General features: G+C 43.3%; 1 protein-coding gene across 1 annotated transcript in view; it reads left to right on the forward strand.

Annotated features, from left to right (window-relative positions):
• arfgef3 (ARFGEF family member 3) overlaps positions 1-15,386 on the forward strand; it is a 100,425-nt gene extending 85,039 nt beyond the window's left edge. The window contains 6 exon segments of the mRNA XM_055162756.1: positions 1,817-1,988; positions 2,149-2,250; positions 3,313-3,683; positions 4,063-4,546; positions 6,229-6,554; positions 15,085-15,386. Of these exon segments, the coding sequence (XP_055018731.1) occupies positions 1,817-1,988; positions 2,149-2,250; positions 3,313-3,683; positions 4,063-4,546; positions 6,229-6,444 (1,345 nt within the window). The 3' untranslated portion in view covers positions 6,445-6,554; positions 15,085-15,386.
• The last annotated feature ends 7,080 nt before the right edge of the window (positions 15,387-22,466 follow it).

The raw sequence follows: 22,466 nt of genomic DNA on the forward strand, positions 1-22,466 counted from the left end.
TGAAATGAATACTGAAAGGCAGCGCGGGCACTGAGCTGACATTGGATGAGCGATGAAATAATAATGAAACTCTAGTTTCTGAAAAACTACAGAGGATTTTCAGACAACATGAGATCCCGGTTTATCTCAAACCTGCGAACAGTTTAAGACAGAAACTGGTCCAACCCAAAGGACAAAACACCGAGACACAAACAAATCAATGTGTCTACTCCAGTCAGTGCAGTGAAGACTGAAGTGAACACGACACTGGAGAAACTAAACAGACACTTCACAAGAACCAACACAGACGAGAGAACAACACAGGACCTCAGTCTGCTGTACATCTCCACTTAAAATCCACGGTCACTCGTTTGAGGACAGCGAGGTACAGATTTTATCCCGAGAAAAGAATTGGTTTGAGAGGAGAGTGAAAGAAGACATTTTTGTTAAGAAAGAGAATCCTTATCTAAACAGACATGGACTCAGACTCCATCTATCTCCTATTTACACGTCCATCCTCAAACCTAAATCAAAACAAACAAGAACAACAGGTGTATCCAGGTCAGGACCAGAGGTGTGGAAGCTCCATTATGGACATGAACTGTTCTGTTAATTAGACCCACACCCTGTACAGGTCAACAGGCCGAACTAACAAACACAAACTGTAAACAAGTGTGTGTTAGTTTCAGAGTAGTTTCAGTGTAGTTAGCTCCTCCCTGCAGACAGATATAAGGAAGTGTCACCAGCGTCTGACCAGAACTGAAGAAGCAGCTTGGATGAGCTGAGAAATGTCTTCAACCAAACTAACTTTTGTCCAGTTTGACAAACTGAATTTTCTCCTTGCGATGAAACTCTAAAACTTTTATCTAGTGACACTTGCCTTTTTCTTTGGTGTGGATCTGACCTGGATGACTGAGGAATGACACAGACCCAAAAAAACACAGTTAACTTTTTACACATTTGATCAAAATGTGTTATGTAGCTGTTATTTATCCTGCAAGTAACTTCTGAACAACTTCGAGTTCAAAAGTTCTGAGACATTCTAGGCCTCTATCAGCCTTTAAACCAGGAGTGTCAAACTCATTTTGGTCTTGGGGCCGTATCCAATCTACTTTGATCCAAAGTGTCCGGATCAGAAAACTCATGTCATATAAACCCAAAAATAGCAATAAGTTCAAATATTTGTGCAGAGAAACGCAAATCTATTACAGAAATCTTTTTTAATTGATGAACTCTTTCTTTTACAAAATATTAAATTATGAACAACCTGAAACTTTAAGAAAAATACAATTTCAACACAATGTTTTAACATGAACTTGTCTGTAAACAGGAATAAGTCCATTTTTGTTGTAAAATCCTGCACTCGGCTCCACTTTTCTCATGTTGGACATTTTTCTGATGAGGGTGTCACGGTCAACAGTCAAAACGATCGTCCTTTAAGAGCGTTTGGAAAGAGACAAGTCTTCATTTGTGCTGCTCTGGTGGGAGGGGCCACGTACAGAGACGCTGGAGACGCTGCTGTGATAAACACCACAGAAAATTAACAAGATTTTAATAGAAAATATCATTCAAATATTTGAGTAGAAAATCAGCCGAGGGCCAGATTAAAGGTCTTGGAGGGCCGGATCTGGCCCCCGGGCCGTATGTTTGACACCTGTGCTTTAAATAGTCATACATCCAATAAACAGCCCAACTGGGACATGGAGCCGATGTCCGATCCAGCTAAAACTTCCTGGCTCGGCATCAGTCCCTAGTCTTTAGTCTAGTCCTGGGCTCCATTTCAGTTCAGTGTATTTTATAACTGTGGATGAGGATGTCTTGCGTGTGCTTCTGTCAGAACCGCCCGGGACTTCGACACGCGCCCGGGGCTCAAGTACCTCCTGATGAAGGTGTCTGGAGTGTGTGGAGCCGCCAACCTGTACCGCCAGTCTGCCATGAGCTTCAACCTGTACCTGCAGGCTCTGCTGGGGGCCATCCTGAGCCAGGCCGACTGCATCAGCGCCCAACAGGTAACGCCAACGAGCGGGGAATCCACCGCTGTAAGAATATTAACTTCAGTAAACCTGTTAATGTGTGAATATGAAAAAATGACAAAAAAAAGACTCAGTAAAGCTCTAACTGACTATTGATGACATGATGTTCTGTATCAAATTACACTTTGGTTTCCAGGTGAAGAAGATCCTGTATGAGGAAGAGGAGGGCAGCTCTGACTCCTCCCACCCGAACTCCGCCTCCTCTGAGGACGAGGACATCTTTGAGGAGACGGCTCAGGTGAACATTAAAAACAAACGCGGAGGAAGTCAGAGCTTCAGGGGAGTATCTTAGTAGAAGTCAGGTGCTCTTCAAGGACGAGGCTCAAAAGATAACTTACCGTAACTTCTGGACTATAAGCCGCTACTATTTTTTCTCACACTTTGAACCTTGCGATTAATAAAATGATGCGGCGAATATATGGACGGATTCTTTGTTTGGCACTTTGTCCGTTCATAAATAGAGTCTGTGGTTTGGTAACACAGTGGACACGCGCAGCCTGAGTGCAGAAAACGTCGCTGTCCGTGCGGTTACACATGGATCCAGAGTTTATATGAAGTTTCTACACGAGCTCACGATATTGTCAGTGCGCTCAGTTTATCTCCGTGTGATAAAATAAGTTCTGATGTTAAATGAGCATTAGTGAGGGGGACCGGAAGTCCAAATGTCATGATGCTTGTTTTCCAACAGAGCGCCTCAGACTTTTTTGACGGCTTTTACTTTATCACAGTGAGTTTTTACATTCCAAACTTATTAATCTTCACTGATACAACATCATAACTCTAAACTAGGACCAGAGATTGTTTCTGTTGCTTGACTCGTTCACTCTATGCCACTGTGTGGCCATTAGGCTTGTAAAAGCCTGATCCCGTCAGATCTCAGAAGCTCAGCAGGTTGGGCCTGGGTAGGACTTGGATGGAGATGGTCGTTGTGTCCTTAGGCAAGACACTTCACCCACATTGCCTAGTATGAAAGTGGTGTGAGCGTGAGTGATGGTGGTGGTGGGAGGTGCTGATGGCGCAGATTGGCAGCCTCGCTTCTGTCAGTCTGCCCCAGGGCAGCTGTGGCTACAGTAGAAGTTTACACCACTGAGTGTGGAGTGACTGAATAATGAACTGTAAAGTGCTTTGGGGATCTTGAAAGGCGCTATATAAATGCTATTAATCAATCAATCAATCACTCGTCGTACTCATGGTGTTAAGATCCTTCTGTAGCCACATCTGCCCTGGGACAGACTCACAGACAGCGCAACAGTGCTTCTAAACAGCTCAGACTCCACGTTTGATCCTGTGTCCTGTCCAGGTGAGTCCTCCTCGTGGGCGGGACAAGCGTGCCCCGTGGCGTGCCCCGGTGCCCTCCCTGAGCGTGCAGCCGGTGGGCGGGGCAGACTGGGCGTGGCTGGTGAAGCGTCTGTACAAACTGTGCATGGACCTGTGCAGCAGCTACATCCAGATGCACCGGGACCTGGACTCGGCCCTGGAGGAGCGCGCCGGCCTCGGGGTGGAGCACCTCCTCCTCCTGCCCATGTGCCACTCGGAGACGTCCACGCCCACCTCTGTCGGCGGGTACTCTGCCCGCGGTACCCCGTCTGAGGACTACGGGTACAGAGGGCACACGACAGACACCAGCACCGCCTCGCCCGGAGACACGCCCACGCCCAGCCCCGGGTTCAGGTCTGCTCATGATTCATAGAACTATAGTTATGTTTGGAACTAAGTGGTACGGTGGCCGACAGGGACGATGCAACGACCAAATGTGTCTCAGTCAGAGAAAACAACGTCAAGTACAGAAGCGATGCAAATTCACAAACTCAAAAACAAATTTAAATGAGGCGCAAACAAAGAATGTCGTGTTTGTGCCTCGTTTAAACTTGTGTTTAAATTTGTGAATTTGCACCGTTTGTTCATTGGGCTGATGCAGTGAGTTTGGCCCCTGTCAGTCACTGGTAGGTTTTAACCTTAAGATGTGACGACTTAATATCTGTGTCTGTGTGTGTGTGTTTCTGTGTGTGTGTGTGTGTGTGTGTGTGTGTGTGTGTGTGTGTGTGTGCAGCAGTGGCAGTTTGCCCCACCACTTCCGCACAGGCAGTGACAGCCGTGAACCCGGTCTGTCCTCGGGGCCCGGTCTGAGCTCGGGGCCCGGTCTGAGCTCGGGGCCCGGTCTGAGCTCGGGGCCCGGTCGGAGGAAGGAGTGGTGGGAGAGCGCGGGAAACAAACTTTACTCGATGGCGACGGACCGGACGCTGAGCAAACTGATGCTGGAGTACAAGAGGAGGAAGCAGCAGCAGCAGACGCCGCAGCAGAGCCACCTCAACCTCTTCATGAAGGAGCAGGGCCGCGGCACGGAGAAGAGGGGCCCCGCCGAGCCCCAGAGGCCCCTGCAGAGACCGCAGAACCTCCTGGACCAGCAGGGGCCCACCCTGAAGCACTCTGTGAGCGCGGGGCCCGAGGTTCTGCGTCAGGACAAGAGGCCCCGCTCCGGCTCCACCGTGAGCTCTCACACCATCTCCCTGAGAGACGCCGAGGCGCAGATCCAGGTACGAGCTCTGACGCTGTGGACGGACCAGTGTGGAGCCGAGTGATTAGCACTTGTGCCTCACAGCAAGAAGGTTCAGGGTTCAATCCCCTGATCTAGTGTTACAGCCTGGTACAGTGCAGGGTAATTCATGTTTATTGTGCACTGTCCTTGTCTCATAAATTAAATAAACTTGGGCCGGACACGTGAACGCGTTAGTTTTGCGTTAACTAATTAATTCATTAACGCTGACAATTATTTTAACGCCGTTAACACAATTTTTATTATTTATTTATTTATTTATTGTAAACGTCTGTTTCTTACAGGCTTTTATTTTTTTTAAATCCACCGCGAGCGTTTCTTTAAGTTTGACGCCTTTTCTTTACACTTTTTTCACTTTTTTCTGACCATGTGAGATGCAACGTGTCCGCGGGCTCAGCCGGGCCGGACCAGCCGCGGGTGGGTTCTGAGCTTCCGTGGGCTCCTGGCTCTGACGGAGCCGTTCGCTCCAGGTCACGGGTCTTTGTCTTCTCCTTCTTCCAGACGCCCCTGAGGCGTCCAAACAGAGGTGTCCGGTGTGGTTTTCGTCGCTGTGGTCTAATTCTATTACAGGGTATTTGTGAAGACTCGGAAGATATGGTGACATGATCCCGCCCATAACTCAATGAAATCTGATTGGTTCAGACAACTGTCAATCTCAAACTTCATTCCAGCCGCTGAAGGTCCTGCAGGTGTTTGTTTAGTTCAGCGCTGCAGGGGGAGTCACTGATTTACCCGGATACAACTGGAAGATAAACTGTGATTGGTCCATTTCCATTCCATTGAATTAAGTTATAAAAGTTTATAAATAACCTTTGTTTCCCAACAAATATCAGTTCAACTTTAAACAATGATCTAGAAATTATTACTAGTGTTGTGTTTATTACTCACTGAATAAAAAATGTTGAAAAAAAATATTAACAGTACAAAAATTCATTCAGTATTTTTTCTTGAGCCTTCAGAAAAACCTTGACGACTCTGAAGGTTCAACTCTGAAACAAATACTGTTTATACAACAGATGTGTGTGAGGTTCCAACATGACCAAGTCCTGACCAAGTCCTGACCAAGTCCTGACCAAGTCCTGCACAGTCCAGAGTCACACTCACCTGTTCACACACGATTATATCAAAGTTAAACCTGCACAGACCCAGAACCTTTAACACTCCCCGTGATAAATCAAGGTCAACCCAATAGTCCAGGACTGAACCAGGACTGAACCAAGACTAAACCAGAACTAAACCAAGACTGAACCAGGACTGAACCAAGGTCTAAACCAGGTCTAAACCAGGACTGAACCAGGTCTAAACCTGGTCTAAACCTGATCTAAACCTGGTCTAAACCAGGACTACACCAGGACTAAAGCAGGTCTAAACTAAGACTTAACCAGGTCTAAACCAGGACTGAACCCGGACTAAACCAGGTCTAAACCTGGTCTAAACCCGGACTAAACCAGGTCTAAACCTGGTCTAAACCAGGACTAAACCAGGACTAAACCTGGTCTAAACCAGGACTAAACCAGGAGCAGAGTCGTCGAGTCGATCTCTTCCGCTGATGATTTTCTGTCATAAAAACACTAAAGTCTCAAACTAAAATGTTCTGACTAAACTGAACAGAAAACTCAAAACGACAACAACAAATATTTTATTTTTTTATTTATTTTCCAGGCCTGGACCAACATGGTTCTGACGCTGCTGGACCACATCCTGCTGCTGTCCACGGCGTCCTTCCTGTCCCTGCAGCCCGTCCTCTACCCGTGCCTGAGTCAGCTGACGTGTCACGTGAGCGACCCGCGCGTCCGCCAGGCCCTGCGCGAGTGGCTGGAGCGAGTGGGACGTCTGTACCAGATCACCGCCGAACGCTGCCCGGAAACCGCCAAGTGACCCCGGGACCGCCGCGCCGTGATTGGCCGGGCGGGCGGTCGGGGGCGGGACGCTACGCCGATGCACAAGATCTGATTGGTTCGGGAGATTTGAGCGACAGAACGTTTACGGTTTGATTAGTGAAGGTTAATCTGTTAATCTGTGTGTCGTTTGTTTATTTGTTTTTCAAAATCAAACCAAAAAGAAGAAAATGGAAAAAAACAACGATTTTCTTCATTATTTTTCTCCAAAACCAAAATGAAAAAACAAATGATTCATTTTTTTCAGTTTTTGATTTTGTGTTTAAATGAAAAATGGAAAAAACGGATAACGGACTGAACCAGGACTAAACCAGGACTAAAACGGGTCCGGGACCAGACCAGATCCAGACTAGAACCAGACCGGGACTGAGATCAGGACATAGACTGGGACCAAACCAGAACTGAGACCGGAAACAGCCCAGAACCAGACTGGAACCAGACCAGGACTGAGACGAAGACTTAGACTGGGACCAGGACCAGACCAGAACTGAGACCAGGAACAGACTGGAACCAGACTGGGACTGAGACCAGGACTGAGACCAGGAATAGGACCAGGACTGAGACTGGGACTGAGACTGGGACCAGACCAGGACAGACCGTGATTGAGACAGGGACTGAGATCGGGACCAGAATTGAGTCCGGGACCAGACCGACACCAGGACCGGGACTGAAGCCGAGACTGAAGCCGAGACTGAGACCAGGACCAGACCAGAGCTGAGACAACTGAGAGACCGGGACTGAGGCCGAGACTGAGACCAGGACCAGACCAAAGCTGAGTCCGGGACCAGACCGCGACTGAGACCAGGACTGAGACCAGGACCAGACCGGAACTGAGACTGGGACCAGGACCAGAACTGAGACCGCGATTGAGGCCGGGACCAGACCATGACTGAAAATGTTTAGTCCTGGTTTAGTCCTGGTTCAGTCCGTTATCCGTTTTTTTTTTCCATTTTTCATTTAAACACAAAATCAGAAACTGAAAAATCAAATCATTATCAGTTTTTTCATTTTGGTTTTGGAGACAAATAATGAAGAAAATTGTTGTTTCGTTTTCTTATTTTTGGTTTTATTTTGAAATCGACTGAACAAACGACACACAGATTCGTTGAAAGTTGAAATCGATGGGTCCATTTATTTTCTGGTTTCTGTTTCGTTTCAGTTGCTTTCAGTGTTTGACTTGCTGCACCTTCTCTGCCGCCGTGGTGAAAGTACTCCATACTTTTACTCGAGTATAAGTACAGTAATGAGATACAGTTACAAAAAAGGTTCTTAAGAGAAAGTGTCAAATGAAAATTCAGTATCTAAAAGTATTACAGTCCGACGCACGATCTGTGTGTCGAGCGTTCATTTGGTTTTCAAAATAAAACCAAAAATAAGAAAATGAAAAAACAAATATTTTCTTCATTATTTGTCTCCAAAAGAAAAATGAAAAAAAAAAACAGATAATGATTCAATTTTTTTCAGTTTTTGATTTTGTGTTTAAATGAAAAATGGAAAAAACGGATAACGATTCCTGTTCACGTGACTTAAACTGTGATGCCGGACTGAACCAGGACTGAACCAGGACCAGGACTGAACCAGGACTGAACCAGGACTGAACCAGGACTAAACCAGACTGAACCAGGACTGAACCAGGACTAAACCAGGACTGAACCAGGACTGAACCAGGACTGAACCAGGACTAAACCAGACTGAACCAGGACTGAACCAGGACTAAACCAGGACTAAACCAGGACTGAACCAGGACTGAACCAGACTGAACCAGGACTGAACCAGACTAAACCAGGACTGAACCAGGACTGAACCAGGACTGAACCAGGACTAAACCAGGACTGAACCAGGACTAAACCAGGACTGAACCAGGACTGAGCCAGGACTAAAACATGTCTAAACCAGGACTGAGACTGGAACCAGACTGGGACCAGAGCAGAACTAAGACCAGAATTAAAACCGGGACTGAGATGGGGATTGAGACCGAGACTGAGACCGGGACCACACTGGGACCAGACCAGAACTAAGACCGGGACTAAGACGGGGATTGAGACAGGGATTGAGACCGAGACTGAGACTGGGACCACACTGGGACCAGACCAGAACTAAGACCAGGACTGAGACCGGGACTCAGACGGGGACCGAAACCGAGATAGAGACGGGGACCGAGACCGGGACCGAGACCGGGATCACACTGGGACCAGACCAGAACTAAGACCGGAACTAAGACCGGAACTAAGACCGGAACTAAGACCGGAACTAAGACCGGAACTAAGACCGGAACTAAGACCGGAACTAAGACCGGGACTGAGACGGGGACCACACTGGGACCAGACCAGAACTAAGACCAGGACTGAGACCGGGAGTCAGACGGGGACCGAAACCGAGATAGAGACAGAGACCGAGACCGGGACCGAGACCGGGACCAGACCAGAACTAAGACCAGAACTAAGACCGGGACTAAGACCGGGACTGAGACGGGGATTGAGACCAGGAGTGAGACCAGTTTAGTCCTGGTTTAGTCCTGGTTTAGTCCTGGTTTAGTCCTGGTTCAGTCCTGGTTCAGTCTGTTATCCATTTTTTTTCCATCAAAAACTGAAAAAACGAATCGTTATCTGTTTGGTTTTTTTTGTTTTTTTTTTCATTTTGGTTTTGGAAACATAATGAAGAATTTTTTTTTTTCATTTTTTATTTTTGGTTTTATTTTAAAAAACAAATGAACGAACGACACAGTGATTACGCACATTTACTTGAAGAAGAGGCGTTTCTTGGAGGATATTGGGGCTAAATTCAAACTTTTATTACATTTTTACTAAAGATCTCGCACCAAATTCTAACAAACATGAAATAGACGTAAATATTTATAATTCTCATTGTCGTAAACTCGGCTCTAAATTCTCCCCTGTAATCTCCAGCCTCGATGAGCTTCATTTGACTGGAGCTGAACGCCGTGGGTTCACAGAGAAAGTTGTGGGTTCTATTCCTCGCACTGTGAATATGAGGTGCTTTTACTTCATCGTGCCATCACAATATTCATTTTTATTTTCTGTATTCAGAGTTTAAATCATGAAATTGCAAACAGATAAATTTCTTAAACGTGTTAATCTGTGTCGACGAACCCAGAATGTGACCAAACGTTTGAAATATGTTTCCAAGTGTCGTTTGTTTATTTTCGTTTTTCAAAATAAAACCAAAAATAAGAAAATGAAAAAACAACGATTTTTTAAATTATTTGTCTCCAAAACCAAAATGAAAAAACAGAAACAGATAATGATTTTTTTTTTTTTTTTCAGTTTTTAATTTTGTGTTTAAATTGAAAAATGGAAAAAACGGATGACGGACTGAACCAGGACTAAACCAGGTCTGAACCAGGTCCGAACCAGGACTAAACCAGGACTAAACCAGGTCTGAACCAGGACTAAACCAGGTCTGAACCAGGACTAAACCAGGACTAAACCAGGACTAAACCAGGTCTGAACCAGGACTGAACCAGGACTAAACCAGGACTGAACCAGGACTAAACCAGGACTGAACCAGGACTGAACCAGGACTGAACCAGGACTAAACCAGGTCTAAATTAGGACTGAACCAGGACTAAACCAGGTCCGGGACCAGACTGGGACTGAGACCAGGACTTTATACCGGGACTAGGACTGGGACTGAGACTGGGATCAGACCAGAACTGAGACCAGGATTGAAACTGGGAGCAGGACCAGGACTGAGACCAAGACTGAGACCAGGAAAACGACAAGGACTGAGACCGGGACCAGGACCAGGACTGAAAACGGTTTAGTCTCGATTTAGTCTTGTTTTAGTCCTGTTTTTAGTCCTGGTTAGTCCTGGTTCAGTCCTGGTTTAGTCCTGGTTTAGTCCTGGTTTAGTCCTGGTTTAGTCCTGGTTTAGTCCTGGTTTAGTCCTGGTTAGTCCTGTTTTAGTCCTGTTTTAGTCCTGGTTCAGTCCTGGTTTAGTCCTGGTTTAGTCCTGGTTTAGTCCTGGTTTAGTCCTGGTTCAGTCCTGGTTCAGTCCTGGTTTAGTCCTGGTTTAGTCCTGGTTCAGTCCTGGTTTAGTCCTGGTTTAGTCCTGTTTAGTCCTGGTTTAGTCCTGGTTTAGTCCTGGTTCAGTCCTGGTTTAGTCCTGGTTTAGTCCTGGTTTAGTCCGTTATCCGTTTTTTCCATTTTTCATTTAAACACAAAATCAAAAACTGAAAAAACGAATCATTACCTGTTTTTCTGTTTTCATTTTGGTTTTGGAGACAAATAATGAAGAAAATTGTATTTTTTTTTCGCTTTTTTATTCCTGGTTTTATTTTGAAAAACGAATAAACGAACGACACGTGGATTATTTTGCATGTCTCACCCGCAGCAGACGACAATCACCGTTTTATCTCTGCACCGTGACTCCGAAAAACCCCAACGCACGAAAGATGCCAAAGACGTCTCCCAAACCCAAACCCGACCGAAAATACTTCACAAAAACCTATTTATTTCAATTTACACCAACAACCTGACGTTTTTTAAGCCAGTTGTTATTATATCGTTATTATCGACCTATAAACCGATGCCTTTACCATGTGAAATGAGACGTTTGCCGATTGTGAATTGCTTCTGTATTTATTGTAAAACGTTTTATTTTGATCATAATGTGCGACGTGTCTTTAAATGCCTTTGTATTTATGCAGTTTTCTGTTCCACAAATGCAGAAAGTGAAAGACCTCGTGCACTGGAACCATTCAAACTACGTCAAATTTAATGAGGTTGGATCTGTCCTGACGACTAAAACTATAAAAAAAAATAACATAATAATAATAATAATAAAATAACAGGACCAGGACTGAGACCAGACCAGGACCAGACCAGAACTAAGACCGGGACTGACACCAGAACTAAGACTGGAATTGAGACCGAAACTGAGACCAGGACTGAGACTGGGATTGAGACTGGGACCGAGACGGCGACTGAGACCAGAAATGAGACCAGGACTGAGACCAAACCAGAACTGAGACGGGGACTGAGACCAGGACTGAGACGGGGACTGAGACCAGGACTGAGACGGGGACTGAGACCAGGACTGAGACGGGGACTGAGACCGGGACTGAGACTGAGACCGGCACTGAGACCAACACTGAGACCGGCACTGAGACCGGGATTGAGATGGGGTTTGAGACCGGGACTGAGACTGAGACCGGGACTGAGACGGGGACTGAGACCTGTTTAGTCCTGGTTTAGTCCTGGTTCAGTCCGTTATCCATTTTTTTCCCATTTTTCATTTAAACACAAAATGGAAAAATGAAAAAACAAATCCGTGTGTCATTCGTAAAATATTTTAGTAGAAAATCAGCCGAGGGCCAGATTAAAGGTGTTGGAGGGCCGGATCCAGCCCCCGGGCCGTGCATTTCTCTGCACAAATATTTGAACTTATTGTTATTTCTGGGGTTTATATGACATGAGTTTTCTGATCCGGACACTTTAGGATCAAAGTCGGTTGGACACGACCCCCGGAACAAAATGAGTTTGAGGCTCCTGGACTAAAGTCGTGGAAAAGTTTAGAAGTTTTGTCAGTGAAAAAGAGCGAGAACACTCCACATACTTCGTTCTACTGTTTTGTTTTGATTTTATTCCTGTTCTGAAGCTTGTGCAGAGAGTTCTTCTGTGGACGTCGGGACTTTGCGTGCTGATAATGCCGTAACATATGACAGTGACACTGTGCCCTGACACATTAGCACGGGGCTTTTTATAGACCACATAGACTTAACTAAATCCTCTGTGCAGCTGCTGATCACTGTGATGGACACAACATCTGTCCACATCTGTCCCCCGCAAGGACAGGACACAGTCTTTAGGTAAAACGGACGATCGAATAACAAATAATAATCTAGGTCAACACGGGCTCGATAAAGATGTGGCCCAGCAGCTGTAGAAAGAAATTTGGAGCTTTTTTTGGGGGGAAATTTAGAGTTCCATATTTCAAGGTTCTCGTTTTTACTGACAACATTTCTAAACTTTTTCATGATCTAAAGCGAATTGTCCATGACTTTATGGCACCTACATGGAAGAAATGTAAGAAATTTGACCTTATATAAGTTTCGAGTACGGAAGCCCTGAGAGGCAAGAGAGAGAAAAAAAGAGGCAGGTCATTTGGGCTCTAATTTCTAAGTGTTTTTTTGTTTTGTTTTTTCAGCAACTCAAAAAAAAAAAAAAAAAAAAATTCTACCTATTCTTTTTTTCTAAATTTTATTTATTTTATTTTTTTCCACAAAAAAAAATGTCTAAAATTTTTTTTTTTCTCTTTTGTTTTTTTTTTCCACCATTGATGTGGCCTGTGTGTTTACAGGAATATACTGGACAGCCACATCAACGGTGGGGGGGCTGTAGAATTTTTATTTATTTATTTTTTTTGAGTTGGTGAAAAAAAAAAAAAACACTTAGAAAATAGAGCCCAAATGACCTGCCTCTTTTTTTTTTTTTTTTTCTCTCTCTCTCTTGCCTCTCAGGGCTTCCGTATTCGAGTGTTCTTGGGCAGATTATTGTGAAGGTTCAAGCTGCACTGACCCTCCGGACTGAAGCTGTGACCTGAGCCGGACCCGGAGTGTGACCTGCAGCGTTTTTAGGGCAGATCTAGAGTGTGACGTCTGATGGAGCAGACGCCTGACACAGTTTTCAAAAACGACGTCACACGAACGTCTTTTTTGTAGATTCTGAAGAGTCATTTGCACGAGTCGATGGTGAAATGATGAACTTTTCAAAATGTCTCAGATCCAGATAAATCTTCTTTTTAATAATAAAACATTTAAGATTTGCCTCGTTTACATGAGAGCTTTAGTTTCAAATGAAAATTAATTTAATTCTGGATAAACATTAATTCCACTTTAAAAAGACTGTGTAATGTAAACACTTAATCCCTAATGAAAATGATAATTCCGGCGTAAGTGGGTGGTTTATTCTGATTTTCAAGCTGAATTAATTTATTCCTCGATGATGTCGACTAGGGTGAATCATTTGTCCAAGTTTTTGAAAAAATTTTGAAAATCAATCTGTACCTAGTATAAATTTTTTACACTTGCAAAATTAAACTTAAATGAGAAATTTCATGAAATTCTCTAGTTGTTTATTGGGTCCACCAAGTCTCTGGAGTTTAGTGTCTGCAGAATCTGAAAAATCTGTTTTTCTTTAATAACATCAAAAATAATTAAGTCAAATAGTATCATTGAAAGTTGAATCAGACTCCAGTCTTTGTGCAGTTCACACTGAGAAGGATCCTCTGAAAAAGTGAGCATCAAACCTCCATGTTTGTTTTCCCAGTGGGACGTGTCTATTGTCACAGTCGATCTTTTCAAGTCTTTTGAACCACATCACTTTTGTTTCTGGTTCTGATATTGTCATATTTTAGTTTTGGGATTCAGGACATCGTATAATTGTGTGGTTGTTGGATCCTAACAGCGGAAAACGACTTGAGAAATTTGTTCTCTGCAAAAGTGAATCAGATGTGTGTGACTCAAACCTCTGTTCAAACTGTTTCTCTTCCCAACGGAATTGAAAAATAGTGAAAGGTGAAGGTGATGGGCAGGATTGATCCACAGGAAGAACCAAAAAGGAAACATTTGTCTGACTAAATCATCCTGAGTTTACAGAGAACATTTTGTCTGTGGAGCGACAACAAAACAAAACCCCGATCCCTCACTCAACCTCGGTTAAGAATTTAAAAAGTCAACGCCAAAGTGAAAGTCTCCAACTGTTCACCAAGAAACACCTTCCACTGCAAAGACCAAGACGTGATGTTTCTGTAAAACCACAAGAACAAGAAAGTGCAGCTCAGTCTGTTTGTTTTCTGCTCCTCTACATTAACAAACAGGATTTTGTTTTGTCGTCGCTCCACAGACAAAATGTTCTCTGTAAACTCAGGATGATTTCTTAGTCAGACAAATGTTTCCTTTTTGGTTCTTCCTGTGGATCAATCCTGCCCATCACCTTCACCTTTCACTATTTTTCAATTCTGTTGGGAAGAGAAACAGTTTGAACAGAGGTTTGAGTCACACACATCTGATTCACTTTTGCATTTATGAAGTTCGCAAACACATTTCTCGAGTCGTTTGTCCGTTATTAGGATCCAACAACCACACAAATACGATGTCTGAATCCCAAAACTAAAATATGACAATATCAGAACCAGAAACAAAAGTGATATGGTTCAAAAGACTTGAAAAGATCGACTTTGACAATAGACACGTCCCACTGGGAAAACAAAGATGATGGGAAGTCCGAGATTGGGGTTGTCACATTTTAAAGTTGGGCATAAGCTGGATTTCTGACATTGGGACAGAAATTCGATTTAGTTTGTGAAAACCGTGCAGAAGGAAAAGCTTTGTGCATTTGTGGACAGAAAAGAGCTCTGTGCTTTTGCTCTCAAACATGTTTTTTCAGAGTTAAAACATTCAAAGTAAGAAATTCAACCACATTTAAAATAAAAAACCTGATGAAACAAATGACGTTCCATAGATAATGTGTAAAACTCAATTGCAGTCACTCATTTACCGACAAACCCCACAAATTACAAAAAAACACTGGCGTCATTTTTGGGAATAATTTCTTGTCGATTTCGCTCATGAATTTAAAACTTCACTTTTATTTTGAAGAGTTCGAGGTCAGAGGACGACTTCTTTTGATACTTGAAATCCGAGCAGCACAACGCGAGAGGAGCCGTCCTGGAGGAAACGTGAGACGATCCGAACGTCCGTGGAGAAAACGTCGGGTATTTGCGGCCTTTCCCGAGTGTGAGCGCCCCCTGGAGGGAGGTGGCCCCATGTCGTGACTGTGATTTCTTATAATAATCCTGTAATACTGGAGCTTTTGATATATCGGCCTCTATGCTCTGCCCGCTCCTCTGCATCTGCTGCTTCCAGTGACTCGTCCATATGTGTCCAAAAAATAAAAATAAAAAAAATGTGGCTCTCATGCAGCTTGCCTCTTGGTTTTTATTTTTTATTTCATTGCCTGTTCATTTAAATCAAAACTAAAAAGCATGTTGAAAAGTCCGAGGATGCTTTCACATTATACATTTATTGTCAGCAACAAATCGTAATGAAACTTGACGGGAAAATAAATGTATAAAGAGAAAACATTAATGGTCCAAAGGTGGATCCTTGAGGCACACCGTCAGATTCAGTTGAACTTTATGGGAGATTTACTGTTTTTGAAAGAACAAACAAACTGCAGATCCACAAATAATGAACTTATTATTTGATAGAGAGTAATTCCACGAACTTCTTAACCTTGTGCCTGATTTCATAAAGTCACATTTTAGTTTATTGTGGAAAAACTGTTCATTCAGGTCCCACTAAAAGCCAGTTTGTTTGTTTATTCGTGTGAACAGGCCCAATATCTGCATTTGGGCCGTTAAAAGGTAAATTCTACTATAAAACAGAGCTGAAACAGTAAAACTTAAAGGTTGTGGAGCATCTGTGGTGTTTGCCAGGAGCCAGTGTTGGGAAGTTTACTTTAAAAATGTAATCCCCTACAGATTACAGATTACACACACCAAAATGTAGTTTGTAACAGAATCCATTAAATTACTTAAAGTGAGTAATGTAATCTGAATACTTTGGATTACTTGATTTGCTGTAGAGAAACAAAGACTCGGACATCGTAACATCAGAAGTTTTGTCTGATAAAAGAAAATTTAAAAAAGTCCAGACTTTACTGAATCAAATTAAAAATATTATTGATAGAAGATGAGGAGACACGGTCCACACGGTTTATGGTTTAGTCCTGTTAAATCCTGTTTGAGACATAGTTTAAACCTGGATTGAGTCTTGGTTTAGTCCTGGTTTAAATCTGGTTTAAACCTGGTTTTAAACCTGGTTTTAGACCTGGTTTTAGACCTGGTTTTAAGCCTGGTTTAGTGTCTGGCAATGAGTGGAATTACAGAAAAAAAAAAAAAAAAAAAAGGATACAGCCCAAAATGTGAAAACAGGAAAATACCGCCGTGTAATCCATTTATTTCAACAAAGTAACTGTAATCCAATTACCACTCACTGAAACAGTAACTGTAACTGAATACAGTTACTCATCATTTGTACTCTGATTACATAACTCCAGTACATGTAATCTGTTACTCCCAACACTGCCGGGAGCAAAGGGGGAAGTTGGATGGATGTAAGAGCCAGAAGAGCAGCACACGGCTCTGGGAGGTGGAAGAGCAGTAAAAAACATGAGACTTGTATTTGAGTTTAGAGGATTTTGCTGTGTGTCGACTTGGCAAAAAAGTGAAGAAGCAAATGAGAAATACCCAATATTTACAATCTGTACATCTGCAGACTGTGATGGTTAAACTCAAGCATTAGGTTCATGGTTTTAACCTCAAAGTAATTCAAGTCAAGTCAAGTCAAGTGCACTTGTATAAATATGTCAAATATTAAAGGTTCAGCTCACAAGATCACAACAGTAACAACAGCAGCAGTGGACAGAGCACAAACTCCAAACAAAAAAAGCCTGTGGTTTTATCACAGTTCTCAGTCATATTTTGCCACAGGGATGTGAGCTTCATGTCTGTGATCCAAAACCAGAAAGTCCATGAGAAGGTGTCGTCCATGTGACTGAGTTTATGTGAGTGGTGAAGTGTGGGGAGCGGATCTACTGCAGCAGCCCTGACACCCTACAAACTTTAGAATAATTGTGTCACTGAGTTGTGGCTCTTTGGGTTTTCAGTTCACCATCGGGACGTCGTTGTTCTTTACCTGGTGTGAATATATCGACCTGTCAAAGATTGATCCTGTCAGATCTCAGAAGCTCAGCACTTCACCCACGTTGCCTAATAAGAAAGTTGTGTGTCCGTTTATGATGGTGTTGAGTGACTGAATAATGTTCTGTAAAGTGTCTTTGAGTGTTCAAAAAAGCACATTATAAAACTGATGCATTGTTATTATTATTATTATTATTATTACCAGGCACCATGTGGCCAGTTCCGTCGGTTTACACGAGCGCACAGTCTGTCTGTCTTCATGTGGCAGCGGTGAGGCTCCTGTGTGGTCGTCCTGACTCTCCTCACTCCTGTGTGTGGATGGAGGGAGAGGAGCAGGTGCTTGTGTGAAGCACTTGTACGTGTGCGATTGTACGTCTCGACCTGTTGCACATGTGAGCGGTGTGTTCACTGACCGACAGGAGTGGGAATGTTTTAAAGCAGTTAGGTGCATTTTTAACCTGGGTTCCAGTTGTTTGGAGCGTTTTCCAAGGAAAGAGAAATACACTGACTGCTTGTCTTTTTTCAAAGATGCTCATGTGTGATTTTTCTCACTCTCACTCTCTTACACTCATCTTTCTCTCACTCTCACTCTCTTACACTCATCTTTCTCTCTCTGTCTCTCCCTCTGTCACACTCATCTCTCTCTCTCCCCCCTCCCTTCTGTGTTTTTATCCTCCTCTCGTCCTCACATCTGCTCAGTTTCTCTCAGACTCTGCTCTCCACTCGTTTCTGTTTCTGTTTCTGTTCTTGTGGCTCTTGTGGCTCTTGTGGCTCTTGTGGCTCTTGAGTCCAGTGGTGGGGGCCCGAGCCGTGCGGGGGCCCCTCTCTCGTTCTCTCCGGGTCGGTGTGGGTCTCGGTGTGGGTGGATCAGGATGCGTTCTCTCCTGGACAGCAGCAGTTGGCAGTTCGGTCCGGCCGGGAGAGACTCTCTGGACTGGACGCCGCCCTCGGCTCTGCCCTCCACCGACAAACAGCTCGCAGTGAGTCACAGCACGTTTAACCCACTTTAATTTTGTTTTTTTATTCTATTTAAGTCTGTTTTATTTCTGTAATATAACACAGATCTTATTTCTATAATCATTTCTTTATTAAATTGTTTTATTTTTCCTGAAGTTGAAACAGATTTTACTCTGCACCAAAAGAATTCAAGATAAATTTTATATTATTTCAATAAATTAAATGAATAAGGCGAGATTCTGCAGGTTTATTTATTGTAACCAAACCCATGTAGAAATAATTCAATTAACGACATACATACAAAATAAAATAACCAAACAATAATAATAAATCTAATTAATCTAAAAGAAAAATGACTCTTTACAAAACCCTTTACTTCATTTTATTTCTTAAAATTCTTATTTCATTTCATTATATTATTTAATTTTAAAACATTTTTCTCTCCCCCTTATTTAATGTAATTAGTTGTTTTGTTTTTTTTTACGTTTATTATTATTTATTAATTTATGTATTAATTTATTTTCTGTCTGTTGTCCGTTTACATATAAGTGTAAGTGTGTTTCTATTGTGGGATTATAATTTAAAATTGTGGAAAAAAATTTTAAAATAAAAAAATTAAGTGTAAAAAATCTTAAATATAGGGAGATCATTTTGAAATTTGGTTTGTAATTTATGAACCAAAAAACGTGAGAAAAAAAAATTACAAGTTTTTCATCATGTAAGGTTTTCATATATATATATATATATATAAATATATATATAAAACATTTTATGTGTAAAAAAAAAAGTCCAAAATGCACCATGAGCCAGGTTCAAATTTCTTTCTGTTGACACATGATACAGTGTCGTAGTACTGAGACTGTTTTTTTGTGGTCTTGGTCTTGTCTTGGACTCGATTGCGTTTGGACTCGGTCTTGTCTCGGTCTCGAGGTCTGAGGTGATAAAACAGAGACAGATTTATAAAAACACTAATATAAATGCGTCAAAATAACTGTAAAATACAAATAAAAGTAAAAAATTACAAAAATGGTCTCTGATTTGATCTCGATGGGACAGTTTTGTTGTTTCCACATGAAAGCTCGAAACCAAACTGACCAAAAAAAAAAAAAAAAAAAGTAAAGTAAAGTGCAGTAGGTTGGATTTGTTGGTGTGTGTCCCGTGTGCAGTGAGTGTGAAACTCCTCTGGTCTCTTCTTTACGTCTTTACTGGGTCAAATCCATCGATGATCCAATGAACTGGACTCGAGTTTAATCTGCTTCAGTCGTGTAACTCTGACCGTGAGCGCCCCTGCTGGACACTGTTATAACTCTGATAAACTGACAAAAGACAAACACTAATATTTTAACATTATTTATTTAATTAATTATTATTATTATTACTTAATGTTTGTGGGTCCTGGTTTAGTCCTGGTTTAGTCCTGGTTTAGTCCTGGTTTAGTCCTGGTTTAGTCCTGGTTTAGTCCTGATTTAGTCCTGGTTTAGTCCTGGTTTAGTTCTGGTTTCGTTCTGGTTTCGTTCTTGTTTAGTCCTGATTTAGTCCTGATTTAGTCCTGGTTTAGGTTTAGTCCTGGTTTAGTCCTGATTTAGTCCTGGTTTAGTCCTGGTTTAGTCCTGGTTTAGTCCTGGTTTAGTCCTGGTTCTGGTTTCGTTCTGGTTTCATTCTGGTTTCGTTCTTGTTTAGTCCTGATTTAGTCCTGATTTAGTCCTGGTTTAGTCCTGGTTTAGTCCTTCTGGTTTGGTTTAGTCCTGGTTTAGTCCTGGTTTAGTCCTGGTTTAGTCCTGGTTTCATTCTGGTTTCGTTCTTGTTTAGTCCTGATTTAGTCCTGATTTAGTCCTGGTTTAGTTCTGGTTTCGTTCTGGTTTCGTTCTTGTTTAGTCCTGGTTTAGTCTTTTAGTTTAGTCCTGGTTTAGTCTTAGTTTAGTCCTGGTTCAGTTCTGTTTAGCGTCTGTAAATTCATATTCGTACTGATGAAAGTGTAATCGTACATTTTCATTTAGTGATTGTAATTCTTGACGTCGTAACTTTTCAATTCGTATTCTGATGGATAAAATACACACGACACATTTTATGTACGACTGGACTCATTCCAGAGTTTAACAATATTTATTTTATGCTCAACTACAGACAAATATGCACAGATTTCATAAATATACATTATGTGTTTAAATGAATAATGGAAAAAACAGATAACGGTTGTTTCCGTGACTTAAACTGCACTTGTCAAACAAAATAACACTATTTACAACAAAAAAAATGGATATGAAAAGTGTATATGTGGTACCTGCACATGCTGACAGTTTGTACTGACCTTCTGTATTGACGACAGGACAGAAGTTTCCAGTTCTGCGTCTGATACGTGTGTGGAGAACAAAAGCTTTCAGAAATATTCCTGTGCATATTTGTATGAAGTTGAGCATAAAATAAATATTGTTAAACTCTGGAATGAGTCCAGTCGAACAAAACAAAAACAAATCATTATCTGTGACAAACAATGAAGAAAACTGTTGTTTTTTTGTTTTCTTATTTCTGGTTTTATTTTAAAAAATGAATGAACGAATGACACATGGATTCTTTTCTATCTCTTTCTTTTCTTTTCTCTTTCAATCTCGGTCAATGTCAGTAAAATAAAGTCATTCATGGACTTTTCTTATCCTGTGTTTTCAAATCACCAGACGTCCCCGGGTCGTTTTTATCTCGTGTGAATGAGTTTATTTGAGTCTGACTGAACAGAGCTCCACTCTGTTTTTAAACACATCTCCTGTCGTCCTCGCAGGGCCAGCAGAGCTCCGGCGACGCCCTCAGCGCCCGCTCCTCCTCGTCCATCGCGGCGGGCGTCCTCTCGCTCCTCCTGCTCCTCTCGCTCCTCCTCTTCCTGCTCTGGCGGAGGAGGCGGGGCCTGCGTCTGGACGGGAAGCTGGGATTGGCCGGCGTCATCGCTCTGGAGGACCTGCAGGACCCCGAGCGAAACTGCGAGCTGCTGTCGTCCCTGCGGCGCGAGCAGAGTCTGAGGCGCAGCCAGAGGCGGAGTCAGAGGCGGAGTCAGAGGCGGAGTCAGCGGCGGGGGAGCCAGCAGCTGCCCCCCTCCGCCTCCGACGAAGACCTCAACGACGGCGTCTTCCTCATGGTCTACCTGCCGTCGCCCTACGAGCAGACGCTGACCCGCATCGCCCGGGCCGCCAGCATGACCTCCAGGGACGGCGACGCTCCGCCCAGTCCCGGTCTAGACCCGCCCTCTGGTTTGGGATTCGACCCGCCCACTAGTCCTGTCTTAAACACACCGCTGAGTCCTGGTCTAGACCCACCTCAAAGTCCCGGTCTAGACCCACCTCAAAGTCCCGGTCTAGACCCACCTCAAAGTCCCGGTCTAGACCCACCTCAAAGTCCTCTAGACCCACCTCAAAGTCCTCTAGACCCAAAAGTCCTCAAAGTCCTGGTCTAGACCCGCCCAAAAGCCCTGTTTTAGACCTGCTTCAAAGTCCCGTTTCAGACCCTCCCGTGAGTCCTGGTCTAGACCCGCCCCACAGTCCCGTTAGTCCCAGTCCGCTCCTGATCCTCAGTCCGGGCCCGGGGACGAGCCGCCCGGAGGTGGAGCTGGAGCTGGAGGAGATCAGCGTCCTGGAGGAGCAGCAGCAGCAGCCGTGATGACGCTCTGAAGGGGGAGCGCGCGGACAGGACGGGTTTTCGGCAGACGTCTACGGAAGCCCAGAGGGGACACGGCGCCGACTGTTTATTTACCTTCTGTATTTATGTTCAAGTTCCCGTCTCATGAGGAATAAACGATAAAGATTTGAACATGTTTGAAGGACAAACAGAACTCAAAATGGACTGAACTTTTCACTCATTAAACTCGTCCCTGGACTTGTGTGTTTCTTGTTTTATTAAAGACGGGGTTTTATGCAAATTGACTTTTTTAGAATAGAATAGAATGACTTTTATTGTCACTGTCCATTTGTACAATCCACAGTAACATGCACAATGAGGCTCCATCCACACTAGTTCATATTTGAGTAGTTCCGATTGAAAACGGCTCCAGAGACGGTACGATCTGGTGCCTCCAGCTCGTACAGATCTGATCCGGCACCGTGTGTGGACACCTGAAAACACTGATACTCTAATGTAGGTCTGTGCACCGCCAAAACACTAAGAGGCGAGAATATCTGTCCATTCACATAAACGTGTGTCTGTGTGTACGACCTGCAGACGTATAATCTGTGAAAAGTTTCATGAACCATCTCCAACAGAAACACAGAACAGACTCACCATCAGCAGAACACCCCTCTGTCACAGAGAGAACACTCATATTTCACTGAGTCGAGTCAT

This window comes from Boleophthalmus pectinirostris, unplaced genomic scaffold (assembly GCF_026225935.1).
Source record: "Boleophthalmus pectinirostris isolate CB_2022bp ecotype Guang Dong unplaced genomic scaffold, ASM2622593v1 HiC_scaffold_5, whole genome shotgun sequence".
Classification (NCBI taxonomy): domain Eukaryota; kingdom Metazoa; phylum Chordata; class Actinopteri; order Gobiiformes; family Gobiidae; genus Boleophthalmus; species Boleophthalmus pectinirostris.